General features: G+C 48.0%; 1 protein-coding gene across 1 annotated transcript; it reads right to left on the reverse strand.

The window, feature by feature from the left end:
- Positions 1 to 1171: 1171 nt before the first annotated feature.
- On the reverse strand, positions 1172 to 6317 carry Itpripl2 (ITPRIP like 2). The gene has a single exon (XM_051192783.1). The coding sequence runs from the start codon at positions 5674 to 5676 to the stop codon at positions 4069 to 4071; it is 1608 nt and encodes a 535-aa protein (XP_051048740.1). The 5' UTR covers positions 5677 to 6317; the 3' UTR covers positions 1172 to 4068.
- Positions 6318 to 21136: the final 14819 nt, after the last annotated feature.

Raw genomic sequence — 21136 nt, forward strand, 5'->3', positions numbered from 1 at the left:
TTCCAAAACCAGATTCCGTATCAGTTAGATGCAGGTCTTACTCTATTTTCTCTGTGTACATGATCTGGGATTTGCTTCCCTCTCTTGACTTCCACTAGCATTATTCCCACCCCGTGTGCCATAAAAAATAAATAGATGTGTTACAGACAAGCAATTAAAGAAGAAAAAACTAACACACCACAGGGATAACAGTGAACCAGAAATGTGGGTGAGGTTCATTTTCTCCACATGGGAGAAATTTTCTTTGGGTAGACATGGGGAAAACCTCTTTGTCAAAGTCAAAGCCAGGAAGCCCAGTTCTGTGGAAAACATGACTTCCTCTGGGAGGTGACAAAAGATACTTTGGAAGCAGGCTCAGCTGGTGGTAATTTTGATGGGAGACACTAAGTCAGAAAGGGTTAGAAATGCTGGAAGAGAAGTCAGCCAGTGTTCTTGGAGGTGGGAATAGTATAAAGCCATGGAATTTGGCCCAAAGATGAATACTGGCTGTTTTTTTGTTGTTTTTGTTTTGCTGGTGTTTAATGCCTTTTAAGCAACATTGTGAAGTCCCAGGCCAGGTTACCATGGACAACAACCAAATAAATTAATTTTCATATAAGAACCAAATACAAAGAAAGAACTTATTCTGCAGTTGTGCCTCATTACTCATCTGCAAGCTCCAGCCAGGCCAAGAAGTTGACCCCAAATCACCAGCAAAGAAAAACCAGAAATAGCCCCCAAGTGTTTTAGTTGTGGTTCTCACTGGAGAGCCAGGCTTGCAATGGGAGCTCTACCAGAAACTGGGGATGTTATCTGTGGCTGTGTTAATTTTTTCTGTTGTTATTCCCATAATAAAGCTTAACTCTGACAGATAAAGCAGAAAGGAACTAGCATACTCCCTCCTATATATAAAACCATCATCTCCCTGGCAAAGAATATAACCTTATATATACTTGGGTGGAAGGCTAACTGTAAGGCAAGGGGTAGAAAAATGGTGGCTTCAGGTTCAACCAAATTTTTGTTCTGTGGCTTTAGACATTAAATTACTCCTTAAATTAAAAGCCATTGAGCTTCAGCCTTTTAATCTGAAATACCAATTCCTAGCTCCACCTTTTCTTTTCCCGCCTGGAGCTTAACTGTGGCTACCCTCTTTAAGGTAGGCACAGTGCCCCCCCACCTCTCCCCACCCTTATTTAGTTCCCTGCCTTTAATACTGAGTTTGTGACTCCTGGCTAGAAAAAACACATACCTAAAAACACATCTCCTCACCCAAAACTCTCCCACCCTCCCCTCCCGGGATCTTCTCCTGTCTCCCTCCTCCCATCTCTTCCTTTCACATCCATCTTAAGTGCCCCTTCCCCAAATCCTCAGATACTATTTGCATCCACTCAAACTTTCCTCTCTTTCCACTCCAACTTCATTTTGCAAAACACACATTCTCCCAGCCCACGAACATTCCAGGAAGGCTCGGAGCTGGGTAGTAGGAGTCACTGAATTGTTGGCTGCTGAGGGCTGAGTCATCGGCCTCAAAACAGTCTCTTTGGGCACTGGTTAAACAACTCTTTATGGGTTTTTTTTTTTTTTTTTTTTTTTTTTTTTTTGGTAGAGCGTCCTATATGAGAATATTGGTATATATGACTCTCCAGTACCAAATATACACACCAAAAATGTATACACATCAATTAGAGGCTGAGACAGTAGCTGTAATGAAATGCAGAACTAAGCTGAATTTAAAGGCCTTGGGCAGCCACCATAACAGCTGTATCATTGCATCTGTACACAGTACATGTTTCAGATCACTAAACATTGATCAAAATTGATCGAAATCTATTAAGTTTTGGTTGCCACATATTGAGAACAACTGTTCATCATGGCATTTAAATAAAACATTTTTTTTTAAATTCACAAACACAATGCCCATTAATTTAATAATAATAATAATAATAATAATAAAATTTAAAAACTTTGAGGATGGATGAAGCTTTGGTTAATAAACTAGAAAAAATAAAAATAACGGAAAAAAACCCTACAAGATACTTATACAAGCTATTCATATTTATGACAATAACCAGATTTATACTTTAAAATATCAAGAATTTTTAAAAAAGGAATCTAATAATTGGAAAATTGCCTCATTGCCCCTATTCTTACTTAATGACTACAGAGGAATTAAAAGGCTGTGTATGGAAATCATGTGCATAGTATATACACACAAACAGATACACACAACATGCATACGCATACCACACACACATACACACACACACATCCACACACACACACACACACACACACACACTTCCCTTGGCATTGACTTTTTAAAATAATTAAAACAAAACCCATTGTGCAGTTTCTATCCTTGCAAGAGGCTGACATAATGATGCCTACATCCAATGCCGTACCTTATGACCAAATGTTGGCCTCAAAAAAGTAGGAGTGATCTTAGGAATGACCTTGGGAATGACCTTGGGGTATCAAGAGAAATGGCTCCCCAAACAACTCAATGAGACAACTGCTTCTGCTTCAGTCCAGTTGCAAAGGACACAAGAAGCAAGCACAGCTCTAATGAGAAGTTTCCTACAATATATTACTGTCAGTTGCCAACCGGGTGTCCTAAAGAAAGGGGGTTTGCAGAGTTCCCTCCAGATAGCTAAGAAATTAAACAATGGCCTTATTCATGTGACTATTTTTAGACAAAATCCTTCACTTTAAGGAGTCTAAGGGAGCAGATCTTTGCTATTTAAAAAGAAAATCCCTAAGTATATTGCTGAGACTGACCACAATTTGCACTAGGAGACAGCAAGGTGGGACATTCTAAACTTGAACTGCCATTTGGAGCTGTAGCTGTCAGGAAGCCCAGAGTATGAGAGGCTCTTCCCAACTACAAGAGGGAGGCACCCAGCCTGGAGAAGCTCATGGCCCAGCAGAGCAGAACACTATAGGGCCAGCTCTCTCATTCCTCCTTCAGCTCCAGTGGCTCACTCTTCTGCCCACTGGTAAGAAGTGACAGGTCTCCAAGCACATACTGCAAGCAAGAGCTGGCCTTCAAGACTAGGTAAGGTTGTCTGGGCAATCAAGAACCTTCCAACTACTACCCCTACACAAGACATCACTGAAGCCTAACCCTTCCCAGGCAGCATGCCAAGCATTTTCTCCTCATAGGTCCCTAAACTCTAAAACAGACCTGCAATACCATTGCTCAGAAGCACTGAAACAAAGGCAGGTTGTGTCCTGCTGACAGGGAGCCTTAGGCAGGCTCTTTTTCAAGACTTGTATTTCACACTTTTGCCAGACCTGTCTTAATTGAGGATCTTGTTTCCTTTGCATTCTGCCTGGCTCAAATGAACAGGAGCTGAATACAAATCCCCACCTGTGACCTGGAGACTGTTGAATGGCAGCTGGAATAACTGTGTGGAGCCTCCTTTGAATAGCTGCTGGTTCCAACCACCACTGAACAAAAGGATGCATGGACATAAAGTGCTGCTTGCTCTGAAAGTCTCTAACCAGCTCCCGACCACCTCTCAGCACAGGTCATTTGATTTATGACAATTCCATTAAGTCTTGCTCAACAAACTTGTGATTGCACTATTAAAAATACATGAATGCTCTTGGGAATGGCTAAATTATGACTCTGGAATACTAACAGCTGGACTAGAATGCCAATTCCAGTTGCGGATAAGGATTTTTTTTCTTCCCCTTTAAAAACAAAACTAGGGGCCCACGATGTGTAGCTCTGTTGTGGAGTACCTATCGAGCAAATGCAAGGCCCAGGGTTCCAGTCCCATAATTGAAACACACAACAGCCCTCCAAAAATAGTTGAGAACCTACTAACAAATAGGTATGTCAAACATGATTGCTTCTAATAATTTGGAGGCAGAAAGATCTGTGTGTATAAGACCACCCAGGACACTCTAACGGGCTTGCAGAAGATGCCACAGCTATCTCAGGACAGAACATTTATGCCACCGAAGCCTCTGATGTCCTCCAAATTTCCCGACACTTTCTACAGCTTATCTCGAGTTTAACTGCCACCCTCACTCCCATCCTGTGAGAAAGGGGCATTTGGTCAGGTGGAGTGTAATCATGGTTCATGGTTCATCTTCGGGGAAGCCCTGGATGCGTTGACTTCGGGGTGGGAGGCACCTGGCAAGGTATCGGGGACCACCGTATGCTCGGAGAAGCTGGGGCAACCTTCGCCAGGTGGACAGCAACCGTGCTGCTGCGAGCTCCCGGGCTTGCAGGTCGAAAGGTGCCAGGAGGTCAACGGGAGCCGCCTCGCGCAGCACCTTGGGCAGGGGGCCCACCTCAGCGGCCGCCCCACCTGGGCCCAGGACACAGTGGAAGAGGTCTCGTCGGCGCAGCAGGCAGTCCCTAAGGAACTTCACCAGCTTCTCCAAGCACTCACTCAGGTGTGCCTCGTCCCAGCTGTGCGTTGGGCCACCCTCGTTCAGAAACACCGCCAGCAGCACCGTTTTGAGCACATAGGAAGACAGGATGCGTCCCCAGTGGGTAGCAGCCGAAGGGTCCAGCCCGCGAGCACCCAGGTCTCGAAGAGCCTTAAGCAGCTGCAGGCACTTGAGGTAGCAGGCACCTGGAGGCGCCCGTTCCTGAAGCCAGCCCAACAGTTTCTGCTCCTGGCGTGCTGTATTCACACCCCACAGTGCCTCAGGGCGCAGGCCACCCGGGAGCTCTGATAGAGCCCCACTTGGCGAGGGTGGTGGCGGCGGTGCCACAAGGAAGACGCCATCGCCCAGATGGACAGCGGGAATGAGGCGCACAGCCATGGAAAGGCGACAGCAGCCGTAGTCCGTGCGGCAAGGAAGGATATGGAGGGTGGGAGGCTGCTCCAGACCACCTGGAGTCAGGCTGACCCGACAGCGACCCTCCAGGCTGTAGCGCACGGTGGCCAAGGAGCGCTGTAGGTGCGCCTGGAACCAGCGCAGGACCAGGGTAGCCGAGAGGTGGCGACGGCCTTGCACATCCACACAGAACCCTTCAGCGAAGGGCTTGCAGTCACGATGCCACTGGCCAGTCGTGGTCCCCGATGGCGAGGGTGGTGCCTTAAGGGCACACACGAAGCAGCTACGGAAGGCGGGGGCCAGCGTGGGCTCGGTCCCCAGGCTCCGCGGCTCCAGCGCCACCTGCGGCGGGAGGCGCAGTGGCACCAGCACGTCGAAGCTGTCTGGCCTGCGGATTTTATGCTGCTCATAGGCACTGCCCACCTGGATGAAATCTCCCCGGAAGGCCAAGGCCAGCGATCCTCCGGTGATGAGACCTGGAGACCCTCGAGCCCGGCCAGCCTGCACCAGTTCACCCACGATCCGGCTCACGTGCGCCTTGCTGTGACCTAGCACATGCGGCGACAGGCGCACCTCGTGCTCATAGTAACTCTCCAGCAAGATGCTCAGGCCTGGCTCTTGCAAGGGTCTGGCTGAGAAGTTGGTGTGGCCACACGGGCGGGAAGAGCCTGGCAAGAGGCGCTGGCGGATGGTGTGGCGACATCGTAGGAGGATGTAGCCGAGGAGAAGAAGGATGGCCACCTTGAGCAGCGGGAAGCCACTGTCTGCGCCGTCGGGGGGCTCGGCCCTGGCGCCCTCACTGCTGCGCAGGGCATGGTAGAGGCACACCAGCGCTGTGCATAGCCCAGTTACCACCGGCCAGAAGACCTTCAGGTTAAGTGTGTACCGCACGGACATGCCGGGAGCCCGGGAGGCCCAGGGCGCGAGCCCAGGTGATGTCCCCTGCCCAGCATGCGCGCAGCGCCCCGGCGGCTCCGCAGCCCCCGTGTCCTTGGCCTTAGAGGCGGCTCCCCGCTCGCAGCGCCGGGGCCAGCAGCCCCGCTGCTCTGCCTCTCCCAGCTCAAGTTCCCCTTCCAGGCGCCGCCCGCGCTGCACACTCCAGCCCCTGGCCGCACCCTATCCCTGCCCTGCTCAGTCCCCGCCGCGCTGCCCTCGGTTAACTTCTGCTCCGGACTCCTACCCTACCCTGGGCGGCCCTTCTAGTTCGGCAGCCGCTGCGCACCGGGACGATCGGCCGGGTTACTCGGGCCCCGGGATTTTCTTCTTTCGAAGGGGGAAGGCCGCGCCGGGCAGCCGAGAGGAAATGCCTGAGTCTGCAGCCTCGCGGGGAGGGCGGCCCCCTCCCGGCCTCCGCCTGGATCGACGCCGGGTGGCCAGAGGGACTTCGGGACGTGCGGGAGACTGCCCTCCCGAGGGCTACTCCCGGGCCTCCTCCTGGAAGGCAGAACAGGGAAGGCCTGGTTCTGGGGAGGTGGCTGCATCGGATCCCGCAGTTACTGGGAAGTTGCTGGAGGAAGGCTCGCAGCCCCACCGCCTGGCCCTCCCTTCGCCCGGCCCCACCCCCAGCGTTTCCCGCTGGCGGCGTGGCAGGCCCGGGCGGGCGGAAGTGGCCCCTAGCAGTCTGAGACTGTGCTGATTTGCAAACCCACTTTCATTGAGCACCTACTATGCACTAGGCAGGAGCCTAAAGGCTAGGGATGTAGTTGACAGAGTGGAGGAGGCTTTCCTTCCAGCCAGTCTCTCAAGGTTACAGCCATGTAAAAAGGGACTATGAACTAGAAAGGTTGGTGACCATCTCTGACACCTGTACTCAGGAGGCTGTGGTCATGAGTTCAAGGCCGCCACGGGCTGCATAGGCAGACCCCGTCTCAAAAACAAAGACCCCACAGGCAGATGTTCTGGAAGGAAGCTGACAGAAGGAGTAAAAGGGTGATCCTCCAGGGGTGAGTCCATACCCCACCCCCAGTCCTGCCCAAACTATGGGGTAGCTAAGGGGTGGTATTGGGCCTGAGAAGGAGAGCTGGAGCGAGGAGATAATGATAGTTTTTACAGGGCTGGAGTCAGGCTTGATGCCCAACCTCACCACCTGAGTTTGATCCTGGAACCTACATAGAAGAGAGAGAGAGGCACTTCCCCAGTTACCCTCTGAGCTTCTTATATATGCTTGTGAGTGAGCACAACACATACACAGAGAGACACAGTAAATGTTTCTAAAATGAAATGCTTTTATTTTGAAAAGGACTTATGCCTGCATTAGTCACATGGCACACATTCACTCTGTACTTTAATGCTAATACATACTGATTAGACACTAACACTAATATCTATTGCTAATGGGTAGTACCTTCTCTGCTTTTCCCATAGGGAAACTGGGACTCAGGCAGGTCTGACGATTGCTAGAGGTCACATGGCCTTTGCAGAGCTTTGTCTTGAACTTGGATGCTCACATCTGGAAGAGCCAGAGGGCAGGATGCCCAGGGAAGAGACCACAGGTCCCTTTACATCCTCTGAGCATTTTTTATGAGTCTAAGTGCTTCCAGGACTCTGCAAGCACCTGGAAAGCCTGTGCTTTTTCATAGCATGGATACTCCCAGGAGCATTCTGAATTTGAATAGTCATCTGTATTTGTTCATACTTAATTATACCTGTGTAAGTAGAGCTAGGGTGAGTGAATGAACTATAAAGCATATGAGAGCCCATCCATGGTCTGGAACCAGAACACAGGCTCCTCCTAGCATTAAAACAGATCTTGATTGAGCCGGTTGGTGCTAAGCATAAGTGTGTGTGTGTGTGTGTGTGTGTGTGTGTGTGTGTGTGTGTGTGTTGTGTTCACTCACATGCATATATAAAGACTATAATTAGGTGCTATTCCTTGGGTCCACCTTGTTTTTTGAGACAGGGTCTCTCACTGGGGCCCGAGATTGCTGACTCAGCTGGTCACTGAGCTCCAGGGATCAGATTGTTTCTACCTCCCAGATGCCGGAACCATAAGCTAGTGCCATCATGTCCAGCCCCTTCACACTGACCTTCCTCCAGTGATTCTGGGGATGGAACTAGAGTTTTCATGCTTGTGAAGCAAATGTTTTATTGACTTAGCCATCTCCCCCAGCCTCCACACCTGTTTTAGATCCCACCTGTGCTGGTTCCAGAATCCTGGGGGAGTCCTAGGGAGCTGCTGGTCTTCAGTTGATGCTGGGATTCCAAAGAAGTAGGTTCTACCATCCATGAAGAATGCCTCAGCAGCAGGAACCAAGAACAGATGAACTTGCCAGCAAGAGTGAGGGCAGGTAGACAAAAAAAAAAAAAAAAAAAAAAAAAAAAAAAAAGCTTCCATCTTCTGTGTCCTTTTATTTAGGACGTCACCAGAATCTAAGGACCAGATTTAGGGTGAATAGTACCACTTCAAATGATCTAATCAAGAAATCCCTCACAGACATGCCCCCAGCTGCTTAGGTTTTAGTTGATTCCAGATGCGGTCAAGAGGGCAACCAAGATTTGCCATCACACACCCACCCCTTGACAACCTGAGACACAGTCACATCACCTGATGCCATGCTTAATTTCCAAATGAAAACAATAACTGGGTCATAATTTTGCCAAACATGACATAACTAGCCACATACCATCACTAATGCAGTATATATTTTAGAAGAGGGGGCAATGTCTCTTAAGGAATGCTTAGTCTTCTAGTGTCTCATGATATGATAATAATCACTGATATTATCTCAACCTATATTATATTACATGATAGAGAAATAGAAGAAAGTGAAAATATCTGCTTAATGTTCGTGTTCCTACATGATAGAGAAATAGAAGAAAGTGAAAATATCTGCTTAATGTTCGTGTTCCCATGTACAAACACATTCTTAACAAAAATACAACAGAAACACATCAATTATAATCCTCATGTCCGCAATTAGTCATGTGGTCTCAGCTGATATTTATAATTACCTTTCTCAGCCAGGCGGTGGTGGCCCACACCTTTAATCTGAGCACCTGGGAGGCAGAGACAGGCGATCTCTGTGAGTTCAAGACCAGCCTGGTCTACAGTGAGTTCCAGGACAGCCTCCAAAGCAACAGAGAAACACTGTTTCAACTCCCCCCCCCAATGAAACAACAGCAACAAAACACATACACCTTTCTCTTCTACCCATTCTGTATTTCCTTCACCCTCAGCAGGTCTTGGCTCTTTTCCTGGAGGAGTGACCCACCCCTTCATTCCTGGGGGTTGGTACCGTATCTGGCAAGGCTCAGTGTGGGTCTCTGTTCTTGGATGACCTGGCACTCAGCAGCAGCTGTAGCCAGGTCAGTTTTGGTGACTGGAAGTTGCTGATCCCATACATAACCTGCATTTCTACCACCATAGCTACTTTGTTCATGGACCTATTGGGCAATGACAGGAAAGAGGCTGACTGTCCACAGGGTGAGTATTAGACTAGCTAACAAGTTGACAGGGATGAAATACAGCCAGACATTGTTTAAGGAGAAACATGTATTGCCTGTGGTGAACCTACTTCAGATTCAGCTGGATCTAGCTCCCATAATCCTATGTGTACCTGCTTTCCCTCTGTCTCTTAACTCTGGATTCTCCTAAACGGGCTGAGCTTTGTAAGGTCACCCCTCTCTATATGCCATGACTAGCCTAGCCTCACATTTTTTTATGGGTTCAGAGGGAAAGAATCTTGGCTTTCCCAAAAGTTGTGATCAATGTTGTGCCTTGGGATAGTGTCGGGTCATGTGTGAAAAGTGACCAGGTAAGAAAGGGCACTGATTGCCTTCCCCTGGATGGTACTCCCATCTCCAAATTCTGTGTTGAAGTAAACCCTCCAAGATGACTGAACATGAAGATAGGGCTTTGGGACATTCACTAAGGTTAAATGAGGTTGTAAAGATTGGGTCCTCATCTGATATGATCTGTGTGATATGTTCTCTTGTGAGGATGCCTGGCTGTGGGCACTCACAAAAGAAATATCATGAGGGCACAGGGAGGGTGTCCATCTCCAAGCTGGGAAAGCAGCCCTCCTCGGAAACTAAACCCTGGCAGAACCTCCTGGCCTCCAGACCCAGGCCTAGATAAAGTCCCATTGTTTAAGTCTCTCAACCTGTGGTGTTTGCAGTCAGTCCAAGCTAACTAATGTGCTGGGTACCCAGCCCTCGGAACAGGACACAGGGTCACTGTGGCAGGGGTGTTTCCCCAGAGAAAGTCACAATACTGAAGGAAGAGGGGTAGGGGAGAGCAGAGGCTGCCCAGTTTTGTCTTAACCTTGCTTTTCTCTGGTCATTGCATCCTTAGAGTAGGAAGGGTTGTGACACTTACTAGGTGAGTAATCGTCCCATATTAGATATGGTGGCACACTATCTCCTACCCCCCAACTAATGGCAACGCTGTAGATCAGAGGTTGGCAAACACTTTTGTGACAACCCACCCTATGAATAGTGTCAGATGGTGAGCCAGACTTCCACAACTGCTCAGGTCTGCTCAGTAGCCCCGGCAAAGCTCTGTTCACTTCCTGGGGCCACCAGAACAAAGTTATACAGAGTGGCTCAAACATGAAACTATCAGGCATGGGGACACCCACCTGTAATCCTGAGACTTAGAAAGCTGAGGCAGGAAGATCATAAGCTTAGAGCCAGCCTGGGCTACATAGTGAAATCCTGTCTCAAAATATCAGAAAGACAAAATTTCTTCCTAGTTCAAGAGGCTTCTGTAGCAAAACCACATGGTTGACCAGGTTCTTCCTCCTCCTAAAGCTCCCGAGTAGAACCTGTCCTAGTCTCTGTGGGAAGTCCTTAGCATTCCTTAGCCTGTGACCATAACATTGCTACCCCTGCCTTCTCTCAAAGCTAGCTTTTATGCATCCTGCCCAGTCCCACAGACACTTATAAAATAATCACTCTGAGGCTTAATATTATTATAATTGTTTGGCCAATGGCTCAGGTATATTACTAACTAGCTCTCCACATTTAAATTAACCCATTTCTATTAATCTATATATTGCCACATGGCTGTGGCTTATTGGTAATGCTCTGGCATCTTACTCCTCTGGTGGTTACATGGCACCTCCCTGACTCTATCTTCTTTCTCTCTTTATCTCTGTATGGATTTCCTGCCTGGCTCTATTCTGCATGTTTATTGACTAAATCGGCTTCTTTATTAATCAATGGTAATATAACATATTCATAGCATACAGAGGGGCATCCTACATCAATCTCTTCCCAAGATGAAGTCATACTAGGACAGAGTGGGTCTTAAAAACCTCTTACTCATGGTCATGGGTATTGAACCTAGGCCCTCACACATGTTAGGCAAATGATCTCCCACTGAGCTATATTCCAAGCCCTTCCTGTGGTTTTTCAAATTTTTGACACAAGCTCTCCATACACACACATACACATACACATACATACACATTCACACACACACACATATACACACATACATACACATAACACACACATATACACACACACACTCACACACACCCATACACACACATACACACATACATACACATAACACACACACACATATACATACATACACACACATACACACACATATATACACATAACACACACATATATTCATACATATACACACACACTCACAAACATACACACACACACAGTTTGTGTGTGTGTGTGTAGGGGGTACTTGACATTGAGGCATCCAGATCATCTAGAAATGGTTTAAAGTCAGGGGTTACACACACAGTATGCCTTTGGGTTTTAGTAACTACAGGGGCCAGAAAACAACTCCCCTCCAATACTGAGAGATGTGGAGTTATGTGTCATCCTCCTGGGAACTCAGGGATGTGAGTATGTGTTGTCCATTTTGTGATTTACTCCTTTGTCCTTCTGAAAGGTGCTACAGAAGTAGACCTATGTCTGCTCACTAATGTATCCCTGGCTCCCAGAACAGTGTCCAAGACATGGTAATCCCTGATAAATATGGTCGGGCATTTGCTTAATGACAGGTTACATTCTGCAAGAAGCTTTGCTTAGCAATCTTGTTTCAAGAACATCACAGACTATACTTGCACACTCTAAGGGTGTCATCATCTATGGGACCACCAGGGTCCATTCTGGAACAAAGCATGATGCTCTTGGCTGTATTTGCTGAGTGTTTCAGTTTCCTGTGTCTGCTGTGAAATCACCACACATAGGATGGCTTAAAACCACCCAGGTTCACTCGCTCAGTCCTGTGGTTTGGGTGTGAAATGGCCACACCGGATAAGGTTTGGTCATTTGGTCTCCAGCTGGCAGTGCTGTCTGGGGAGGCTGTGGAGCCTTGGCACGGGAGGAATGGCTGCAAGAGTTGTCATGGGGTGGGGGTTAGGGTGCCTTTCAGGATTATGCCCTGTCCCTACCCCACCAGAGCTCTCTGCTTCCCGATCCACCTGGATGTGAACAGATTCTGTCCCCATCCCCCATGCCTTCCCTAAGCCACAAGCCAAAATAAGTCCTTCCTTCCTGTATTGGTTACTTCTCTGCCATTGTGACAAAAACGCCATGACAAGAGTCCATCACCACTACAGGTGTGGAAGAAGGCAGGTGTAGAGTGCTCACAGGAATGTTAATCGCACTGGGTTGTCTCCTCAGTGGAGGAAATGTAAACTTGCTTTCCACCCAGAAGGCTAGGAGCCAATGTTATTAATGGCCTGGTGACCTTTGATATCTGTAGAGCCAGGCCCCACCCAGATCCACCAGAATGTTTATCCCAGAATGTTATGTCTGGGGATAAACATTATCTTTAGCTTTGTTTCTCTGGCAACAGAACTCATCCTTAGGGGAGATGTCACATGCACTTTATAGCCTGCTGACCTTTACACTTTCTCCAGATCCCAGGCCCGTAAGCTATAAAACCCATCTTCATGGCAAAGGTCACATGTACTTTGCAAAAGAGTTTCGATATAATCACACCTTAAGCTTTAATGTGCACACAAGATTGGGATATAATTGTTACTAGGAAACTTTTTCCCAAAACTGTACTGGACTTAAATATGTCTGAGATAAACCGACCTGATGTCAAACTCCTAGAGTTTGAACTAGCACCCAGTAAACTAAATCATCCAGAACCAGCTTTACTTGTTAACCTCGTGCAGATTGGAACCCATATTTCCCTTCAGGCTGTGATGCTTGCAGGGCCCCCACAGGCAGGCATGGAAAGAAAGGAGGGAGGGAGGGAGAGAGGGAGGGAAGGAGGAAAGGAGAGAAGGAAGGAGGGAGGAAAGGAGGGAGGAAGGGAGAGAGGGAAGGAGGGAGAAAAGGAGGAAAGGAGGGAGGAAGGGAGAGAGAGAGGGAGGGAGGAAAGGAAGGAGGGAGGGAGGGATAGAGAGAGGGAGGGAAGAGGGGAGGGGGAGAGGAAAGGAGGGAGGAAGAGAGGGAGGGGGGAGGGAGGACATACCAGATGTGACACAAGGCTTTTGAAACCTCAAAGTCTGCTCCCAGTGACATACTTCTTCCAGCAAGGCCACACACCTCTTAAACCTACCTAAAAATCATCACCAACCAAGTATTCTGATGCCTGAGAATATGGAGGGCATCTCGTTCAAACCACCACATCCATCATGGTCCCTTAAATTGCTTGTTGGGCATTCTGTCACAGCAACAAGGACACAATGTGCCTCCTGTTCTCTGGAACAGAATTCTGAAATCAAGATGCCAGCAGGACTGGATCTGCTTCTAAGAAGAGGGTCCTTCCTGCCTCTTCTACCTCCTGATGCTCCAGGCACTCCAGGTGCCTATGCCCACACATGGACCTCTCCTCTGGGACTCTGTCTCCTTTCCTGTTTCTTTCTTTTCTTTTTTCCTGGTCTTTCAAGACAGGGCTTCTCTGTAGCCCTGGCTGTCCTGGAACTCCCTCTATAGATAGACCAGGCTGGACTCAAACTCACAAAGATTCATCTGCCTCTACCTCCGAGTGCTGGGATTAAGGGTGTTAATCCTTAATCTGCCCTGCTCCTTTCCTGTTTCTTATTAGGACTACTATTTTTTATTTTGTGTCAGCCAATCCCCTGAACTTCATCAAGAGATGCTCAACTTACAAGTTTTTGACTCAAAGATCTTTAATTATATCTTTGGTTATATCCTTTTTCCAAATAAGGTAATACTCAGGGGGTGGACATGTCTTTTTTAGGAATGTGATGGCCAGTCTTCACTGTCAACTCATCTGCATTTACAATCACCAAGGAGACATAACTCTGGGTCTGTCTGTGAGGGCATTTCCAGAGAGGTTCAGCTGTAGAGGGAAGACCCTCCCTGAGTGTAGGCAACATTGTCCTGTGGGCTGGTGTCCTAGATTGAAGGGAAAAAGAAAGAAAAAAAAAAATCAGGCATGAAAGGAAGCCAACCCAGTGCCCAGTGCCAGCATTCATCTGTCTGCTACCCAATCCACCCACACAGGAACAAGCAGCTTTCTGCCACCGCAATGCCTTCCTATCATGATGGACTGTCCTCTCCAACAGTCTTCCTGTAAGTTACTTTTGGGGAGTATTTGGTCACAATGAGATGAGTAATGAATGCATAGGCCACCTGTCCTCACCCAGCTATGCTGAGGGTTCCTGCAGCTCTTCTCATCACCAGTTTCTTCAGAGCATTTTCTCCAAAGGGCTTGAACTAGACCCTCAGAGCCCGGAGTCTGGAACATCTGCTATTGGTGTTGAACCAAATGAAAGTTCATCTGTTGCTTCCTTCACTACCCATGTCTGTGGGTTCTTAGATATGCCAGGCAGAAGGGAACTTGAAAGAAAATAAGACATCCTGAGGTTACAAAATAAAAAGGTCCACACAGAGTAGGTGATTCCAGAAAAGAACCAGTCTCTTAGATTCCAGATAATCTTTTCATTATAATGTCTCCCTTAAACCCTAAGGCACAAAAGCAGGAAAAACAGTTCCACCCTTTACTCATCACTGCAAGGGGTGAACTAGCCAGGCAATGTTGTTGAGTTCTCTCTGGTGGTAAAGACGGGGGAGAGCTGGCAAGCTGACCAACCCTGCTACTAACTACACAGGCCCAGAACCAGGTGATGTGTTAACCCACACCAACATCCAGCCCATCTGTGATCTGCCGGAGCACAAGTGCTGCAGGATCTCCATGGCACAGGGCAGTAATGGGATATCCAGGAAGAGTCCCACTGTGGGCCTAGTGTTGATGGTGCAGCAGAGACCAGGGGCCTGGAATCAGATCAATGATTCTTTCCGATAAACGCCTGAATGTAAAAATGTATGGATAAAGGGGTTTACAGCATGACTCACTGTATCACACTGCAGCTTCCACAATGAGATTACCCATTTCTTCTTGTCCTTTCTTCTCTTAAATTTTATTTTTGGGGATAGGTAGATGGATGAGATCGGGAGATATGATGTGGAGACATAATGTAAAAATTTGAAAGACGAAAAGAATAAATAAAAAGAAAGTAAAGTAAGCAAAGTTTTTGTTTGTCTCCATTAATATTAAATACGTGATGAAAGACACACCTGAATCTTAACAGCCCAGCAAGGCTATGCACACATCCCTCTGTGTCCTGACAGCAGACAGGAGTGTCTGCTTTCCCACAGGAGGGCCAGGGGAGGCAGGCGACAGGTGGTTAACTTGATGGACAGTCTGGTGGATCCTGCTGGGTGCCTCCCGGGGGTGGCCCATGCTGAGCAGCATTTCCTGAAATGCTCAGAGAATGCAGTGAGGCTGGTGCCATTCCTGTCCAGGGAAACTGAGGCTGAGAGAGGGTAACAGACTTGTCCCAGGCCACACATCAGACATGCCTGATTCCAGAGCAAGGATCTCACCCTCTGGGCTCTACTCCCTGGCACAGCAAAGGAGCATCCTGGGAAGACAGGTTTTGTTCCATCTGCCTCATGATGGGATGGAGATCTCAACGGCAGAATCTTTGCTGCTTTCATCTCAGTACTCCTACAGCTTTTGCCACAGTGGGAACTTGCGGGCTTTAGTGAATGAATTCATGAGTGAACAGGAGTGTGAGATGCAGAAACTCGGAGATGCCAGCCCAGATGAGGGAAGCAAACACAGGAACGCTGTGGTCAGTGAGCATGTGACATTTGCGGGAGAGGGGTGGCTCTGTCGTGTGGAAGTCTGCAGTTTTAGAGTGGATGCTGTAACTCCATTCACCAGCCATCCATTCTAGCCCTTCTTCTATGCCCGCATTCTGTAGTGTGGGGACCCCAGCTCTGCAAGTGTGGCAGGCTGCAAGGACAATGTCTTTCTGAAGCTCTCGCCTAGCCTGTAGCAGCACTGTGTCTGGAAGCAGCTCCCTGTGGGACCTGGACCAACAATTCCCTTAATACTCGGTTGTGTGGGCTTGGAGTCTTCTAGAATCTTCACTTAGCATCTTTTCCTGTACACTTTCCTGTGAATCTGAAACTATATGTGACAAGTGACACTTTTTTTTTTTTTAATCTTTAGTGCTAGAGATGTGATTCGGTTGGTAGAATGTTTATCTAGCTTCCATGAGGCACTGGGTTTGATCCCTAGCACCACACAAACCAGGTGCAATCCCACCACTCAAGAATTGGAGTTAGGAGGATCAAAAGTTCAGGGTCATCCTTAGTTACATAGAGAGTTCAAGGCTAGCCTGGAATACGTGAGACCATCTCAAAAATAATTTTTTTGTTCTGCCACTCACACCCCACCAAAAACACCACACATACCCCCACTCTGTCCCTGCAGAGGGAAGAGCCAGCTGGTGACTGGCTGTCCCAGTGATGGTGAGTTAATATGGCTGCTTTAAGACTCAATGTCCTGGCCCAGAGAAGCCAGTGAAAGCAGGACCTGACACATAACACTACCAGCAATGATCTATAAATGGATCTATAAGTAGCTTGTCGTAGTTGGGGTTTTATTGCTGTGAAGAGACACCATGAACAGGAAGACATTTAACTGGGGCTGGCTTCCAGGTTCATAGGTTTCGTCCATTATCATCATGGTGAGAAGCATGGCAGCATGCAGGCAGATGGCTGAGAGATCTATGCCTGGACTGGCAGACAGCAGAAAGGGACACAGGGACTAGCTTGAGCTTTTGAAACTTCGAATCCCACACTCAGTAATACACTCCTTCCAACAAGGCCACGCCTACTTCAACAAGGCCACACCTCCTAATAGTATCCCTCCCTTTGAGCCTATGGGGACCATTTTCATTCAGACCAATCCAATTGGCTCAACCCAACCTTCTCTCTGAACAGGAAAGAAGAGCCATGGGGAAGTAGGATTGAGAATTAAACATTAACTTTAAACATCAGAAACTCAAGAACAGGCAAAAGCCTTCCAGCGACAGAAACCACAGGAAAGGAGAGCAGAAGGCTGAAAATGGCAGCTGTCCCTGCTGGCCAGCTCCTTGTGTGTGTGGGGGCGGGGGTGCACAGAACTGCTGTGAAACCTCCAGCTTCTAGGACTCTGGTTTGAAAGAACAGCTGTTGCCTCTGTTCCCAGGATCCATCGAATTCCCCAGGGGGGCTGAGATCATAGAATTAGTCTCTTCCTGGCAGCTCAGATTTGGGAAGAGGAGGGGCATGGCACAGGGGTGGTATGCGATGCGAAAGCGTTTCCTGTTCCCTAGGAAGCAGACACAAGTTACAGTCACCTGCAAATGTTTCCTTGGAAAGCGAGCCCCAAAGAAGCTCTGCAACAAACTGAGACGGTTCCTTGCTGTTCACAGAGGCTGTCTAGAGCTCAGAGCCCTCTCCCCCCCTTCCCCCATGCCAATCCCTGGACAGACCGTACCCACAGGGTGCTATGGTGAAGCCAGAGTCCCGCCAAATCTGGACTGTTGCTTGGCACCTCGTGAAGGAAGTGTGGGGTTTGGGGCAGGAGTGGGGTGGCAGCTGAGTCTTTCCAACTGTGCACACGAGTGGAGTGAGAGGTGGTTAGAGGAGCCCTGCCTGGGAGACAAGGCGAGGAGCTAAGTAAGATCCATGAGTGCAAATGGGGCCAGGTGGATCGGGAGTGATCTCTGACCTGGTCTGGGAACAAGAGTTCTTTGGAGCAGCTCCCTGCTGAGTTGACTTTAGAAGAACTGGTAAGAGCCAGGATGGAGAGGGGCCCCTCTAGTGCAGAGCCCTGAAGAAGCTGCTTTGGCTTTTAGTAGGTCTGAAGTGTGGGGAGAACTCGGGGAGATGAGACTGCAGTTAGTGGTGAGCAACGTCATAGACCACATGTTCCACCATGCCTGGCTAGGGTGTCCTCAGTGCAGCTGTCAGAAGAGTAACACAGACAATGAGGACACTGCCTTTCCATGACTGCAATGGCCCCCAGCTTGTTTTTCTAATGGTTCACCCATGGCATCTTGTTCCTACCAAGTCTCTGCTCTGCATTCCACAGCTTTGCTCTCCCCCCCCCCATTCAAGATGGCCACCATGGCTCTGGGTAGTCACACCCAAATACTGTAACAACCATCCGAATACATACCTAGGAGGCCAGCGAGATGGCCGAGACAGTAAGGGTGCTTGCCACCAAACGCAATGGGCTGAGTTCAATTCCTGGAACCCCATTGTAGAAGGAGAGAACACATCCCCTCATGGTGTCCTCTGACTTCCACACTTACACTGTGGCACACATAAGCCCACACACACACGATAAATAAACAGACAAATAAACAATGCATCCGAAAGAAAGAAAGGAAGGAAGAGACATACCTAGGAGCTGGGGAGGTGGCTCGGTGGTAAGAGCAGTTGCTATACAGACACGAGGGCCTGAGCTGGTCCCCAGCACATGACGCAGGCCTTCAATCCCACTGCTGTGTGGGGTGGAGACAGGAGGTTTGTGGGACTTGCTGATCACCAGCCTCACTCCAGGTTTAGTGAGGGACTCATCTCAAGGGAATTTGGTGAGGAGTAGTTAACTAAGATACCCACTGTGCTCCTATAGCCTCCATGTGCACACATTGGTGTGTACTCTGTCCCCATGGCACATGAGGAATAATAAGAGGAAGGAAGGAAGGAAGGAAGGAAAGAAGGAAGAAGAGAAAATCCAGCAATCTGCCGCACCACACTGGAGGAGGACTGGTCTTTCCTCTGGGGCCCATTGAGAAACAGGAAATTCTTTCAGAGATTTCATGAATTAGTCACATGGTCACGAGGAACAGCAAAGGAGGCTGAGAAGTATAGTAATCACCCTAGACATCACGGATCCCACTGAAATGTATTTTGTCATTATGAGAAATACTGAGAATACGTCTAGAAGGACAACCCCAGGCTGTGCCACAGTAGGGCACCAACAGAATCCACTCACTCTCAGTCCTGTGTTTACAGTGACTCACACAGCTACTAATAAATGCTTGCATTTACAGATAGATTGTAAATTTTTGAGTTGTAAAATTTTTAGTTGAGATGATTAAGAATACTTTTTTGTTTTGTTTTGTTTTTGAGACAGTCTTGCTGTGTGGCCCAGCTGGTGTCAATCTTCAAACTTTTGATCCTTCTTCCTCAGTCTCTATCATATACATGTTTTGGTTTTTCAAGACAGGGTTTCTCTGTGTAGCTTTGTAGACCAGGCTGACCTCAAACTCACAGAGATCCACCTGTTTCTGCCTCCCAAATGCTGGGATTAAAAGTGTGTGCTACCACTGCCCAGTTTAGATTACAATACTTTTGAGAGCAGGAACTATCTTTTTGTTTTGGTTTGATAATTCTCCATTTGCAGATAGGATCTCATGTAGCCCACACTGGCCTAGCACTTCTTGTCCCCCGACTAAGTGCTGGGATTATGGATGCACACTACCATATCCATCAATCTCTCTCTTCTCCCTCCCTCCCTCTCTTCCTCCCACTTGTGTTATTGAACTATCTGTCTGTCTGTCTATCTGCCTGTCCGTCTGCCCATCTGCCTGTCTGTCTGTCTGTCCACCCATCCACCCATCTTCTCACTCTGTAGCCTGAGACAGCCTAGTTCTCTGTAAACCTTCCTCTCTGCCTTCCAAGTGCTGAGATTCCAGATGTGAGCTCCTTTACCCAGCTTTCATGTCTGCCATGCAGACCCTCAACTGACCAGTAGGTGGAGTGGGGAGAGAGAGAGAGAGAGAGAGAGAGAGAGAGAGAGAGAGAGAGAGAGAGAGACTTAGAGAGACTTACCTCAGAGTCCAGCAGATATGGTCTGGATCAGTAAGGAGCCTTTCCCTGAAGAACACTTTCCCTGATCTTCATTTTAGAAACCACTGCTGTGAGTTATGCAGTCAACATCAGTTAAAGGAGAGCTTTGGTCTGGCTAAGATGAAGAGCTAATGAGTCTGATGTAACTGGGTACCAATAAAGTGGCACTATATGAATCAAGGCCATGAGAACACGATTAGAGACTAACTCATCTGCTCCAGCTCTTTGACTTTGAATCATTTTATGGACAAGTTCCCACTGACATTGTCTGGTGATGTCATGGTGGGAATCCTGACAGCCATTAAATTTCTCACCAGAAGTCCAACAGGGCCACAGAAACTCAGAAGGACTGGAACACTAAATCACAGAGCCCTCAAAGCCATTGTGCACAAAGTTGGCAAGGTGAGCATGTCAGATACAAGACTCCTTCTTCCTTGTCTGCTGGCAGCATCGTGGATAGAGACAGAAGGCAGCTGGAGTGTTTCCTCAGTAGCAGACAAAGCTCTAACAGGTAGTTCCACATGATAATAACTTGTTCAGCCCTTACATGCAGAACAGACTTACAAAGCAGAGTCTGTCTTCATCTCTACTTTACAGGCAGGAAAACTGAGGCACAGGCAAGCTATGTTCACTGCCTGGGATCCTATAGTATGCTGTGGCAGAGGTGGGATTTGAACCCAGGTTTTCCACACTTAAGCTTTCATCTCCCTGCACATTACTTTGAGTTCATTGTTTCCACATTCACTACCTCCTGCTTTGATGACATCTTTCATGATCTCACACAAAATATCACATAGGAAGAGAAATTTCATAAGGTTCTATTTACTATGGAGTCATCTCACATGGCAGGGACATTCAAAGCCAGCACTTTGCGGGGGGGGGGGGGGGGAGAGAAGAAAACCGTATTAAGTTCAAATTGACTTCACTCTGGACAGAGGAGTCTGTGTCACACACTCATCAGAACCACTGAACAGCCAGCTTCAATCTTGTGCGTTCCATTATATATCAATTTCACTTCTAAGTTCCATGAACTCGTGTGGAACACAGTGAAATGCACTTGGAGGGTGATTAAGATGGATGAGTGGGTGCAGAGAAGGAAGGACAGAAGATGGAAGATAAAATACTGAGCTCCGGGCGGCTTGTATACAGGACTGTGTGGTTCTCTCAGTTTCTCTGGATGTTTGGGAGGGTTTTAAACGTAATGTTGATGGAGGAATAACACACCTAAGGTTCTCTCGGGAAGCTGCTGGCATCCATT

Source organism: Phodopus roborovskii, unplaced genomic scaffold, assembly GCF_943737965.1.
Source record: "Phodopus roborovskii unplaced genomic scaffold, PHOROB, whole genome shotgun sequence".
Classification (NCBI taxonomy): Eukaryota; Metazoa; Chordata; class Mammalia; order Rodentia; family Cricetidae; genus Phodopus; species Phodopus roborovskii.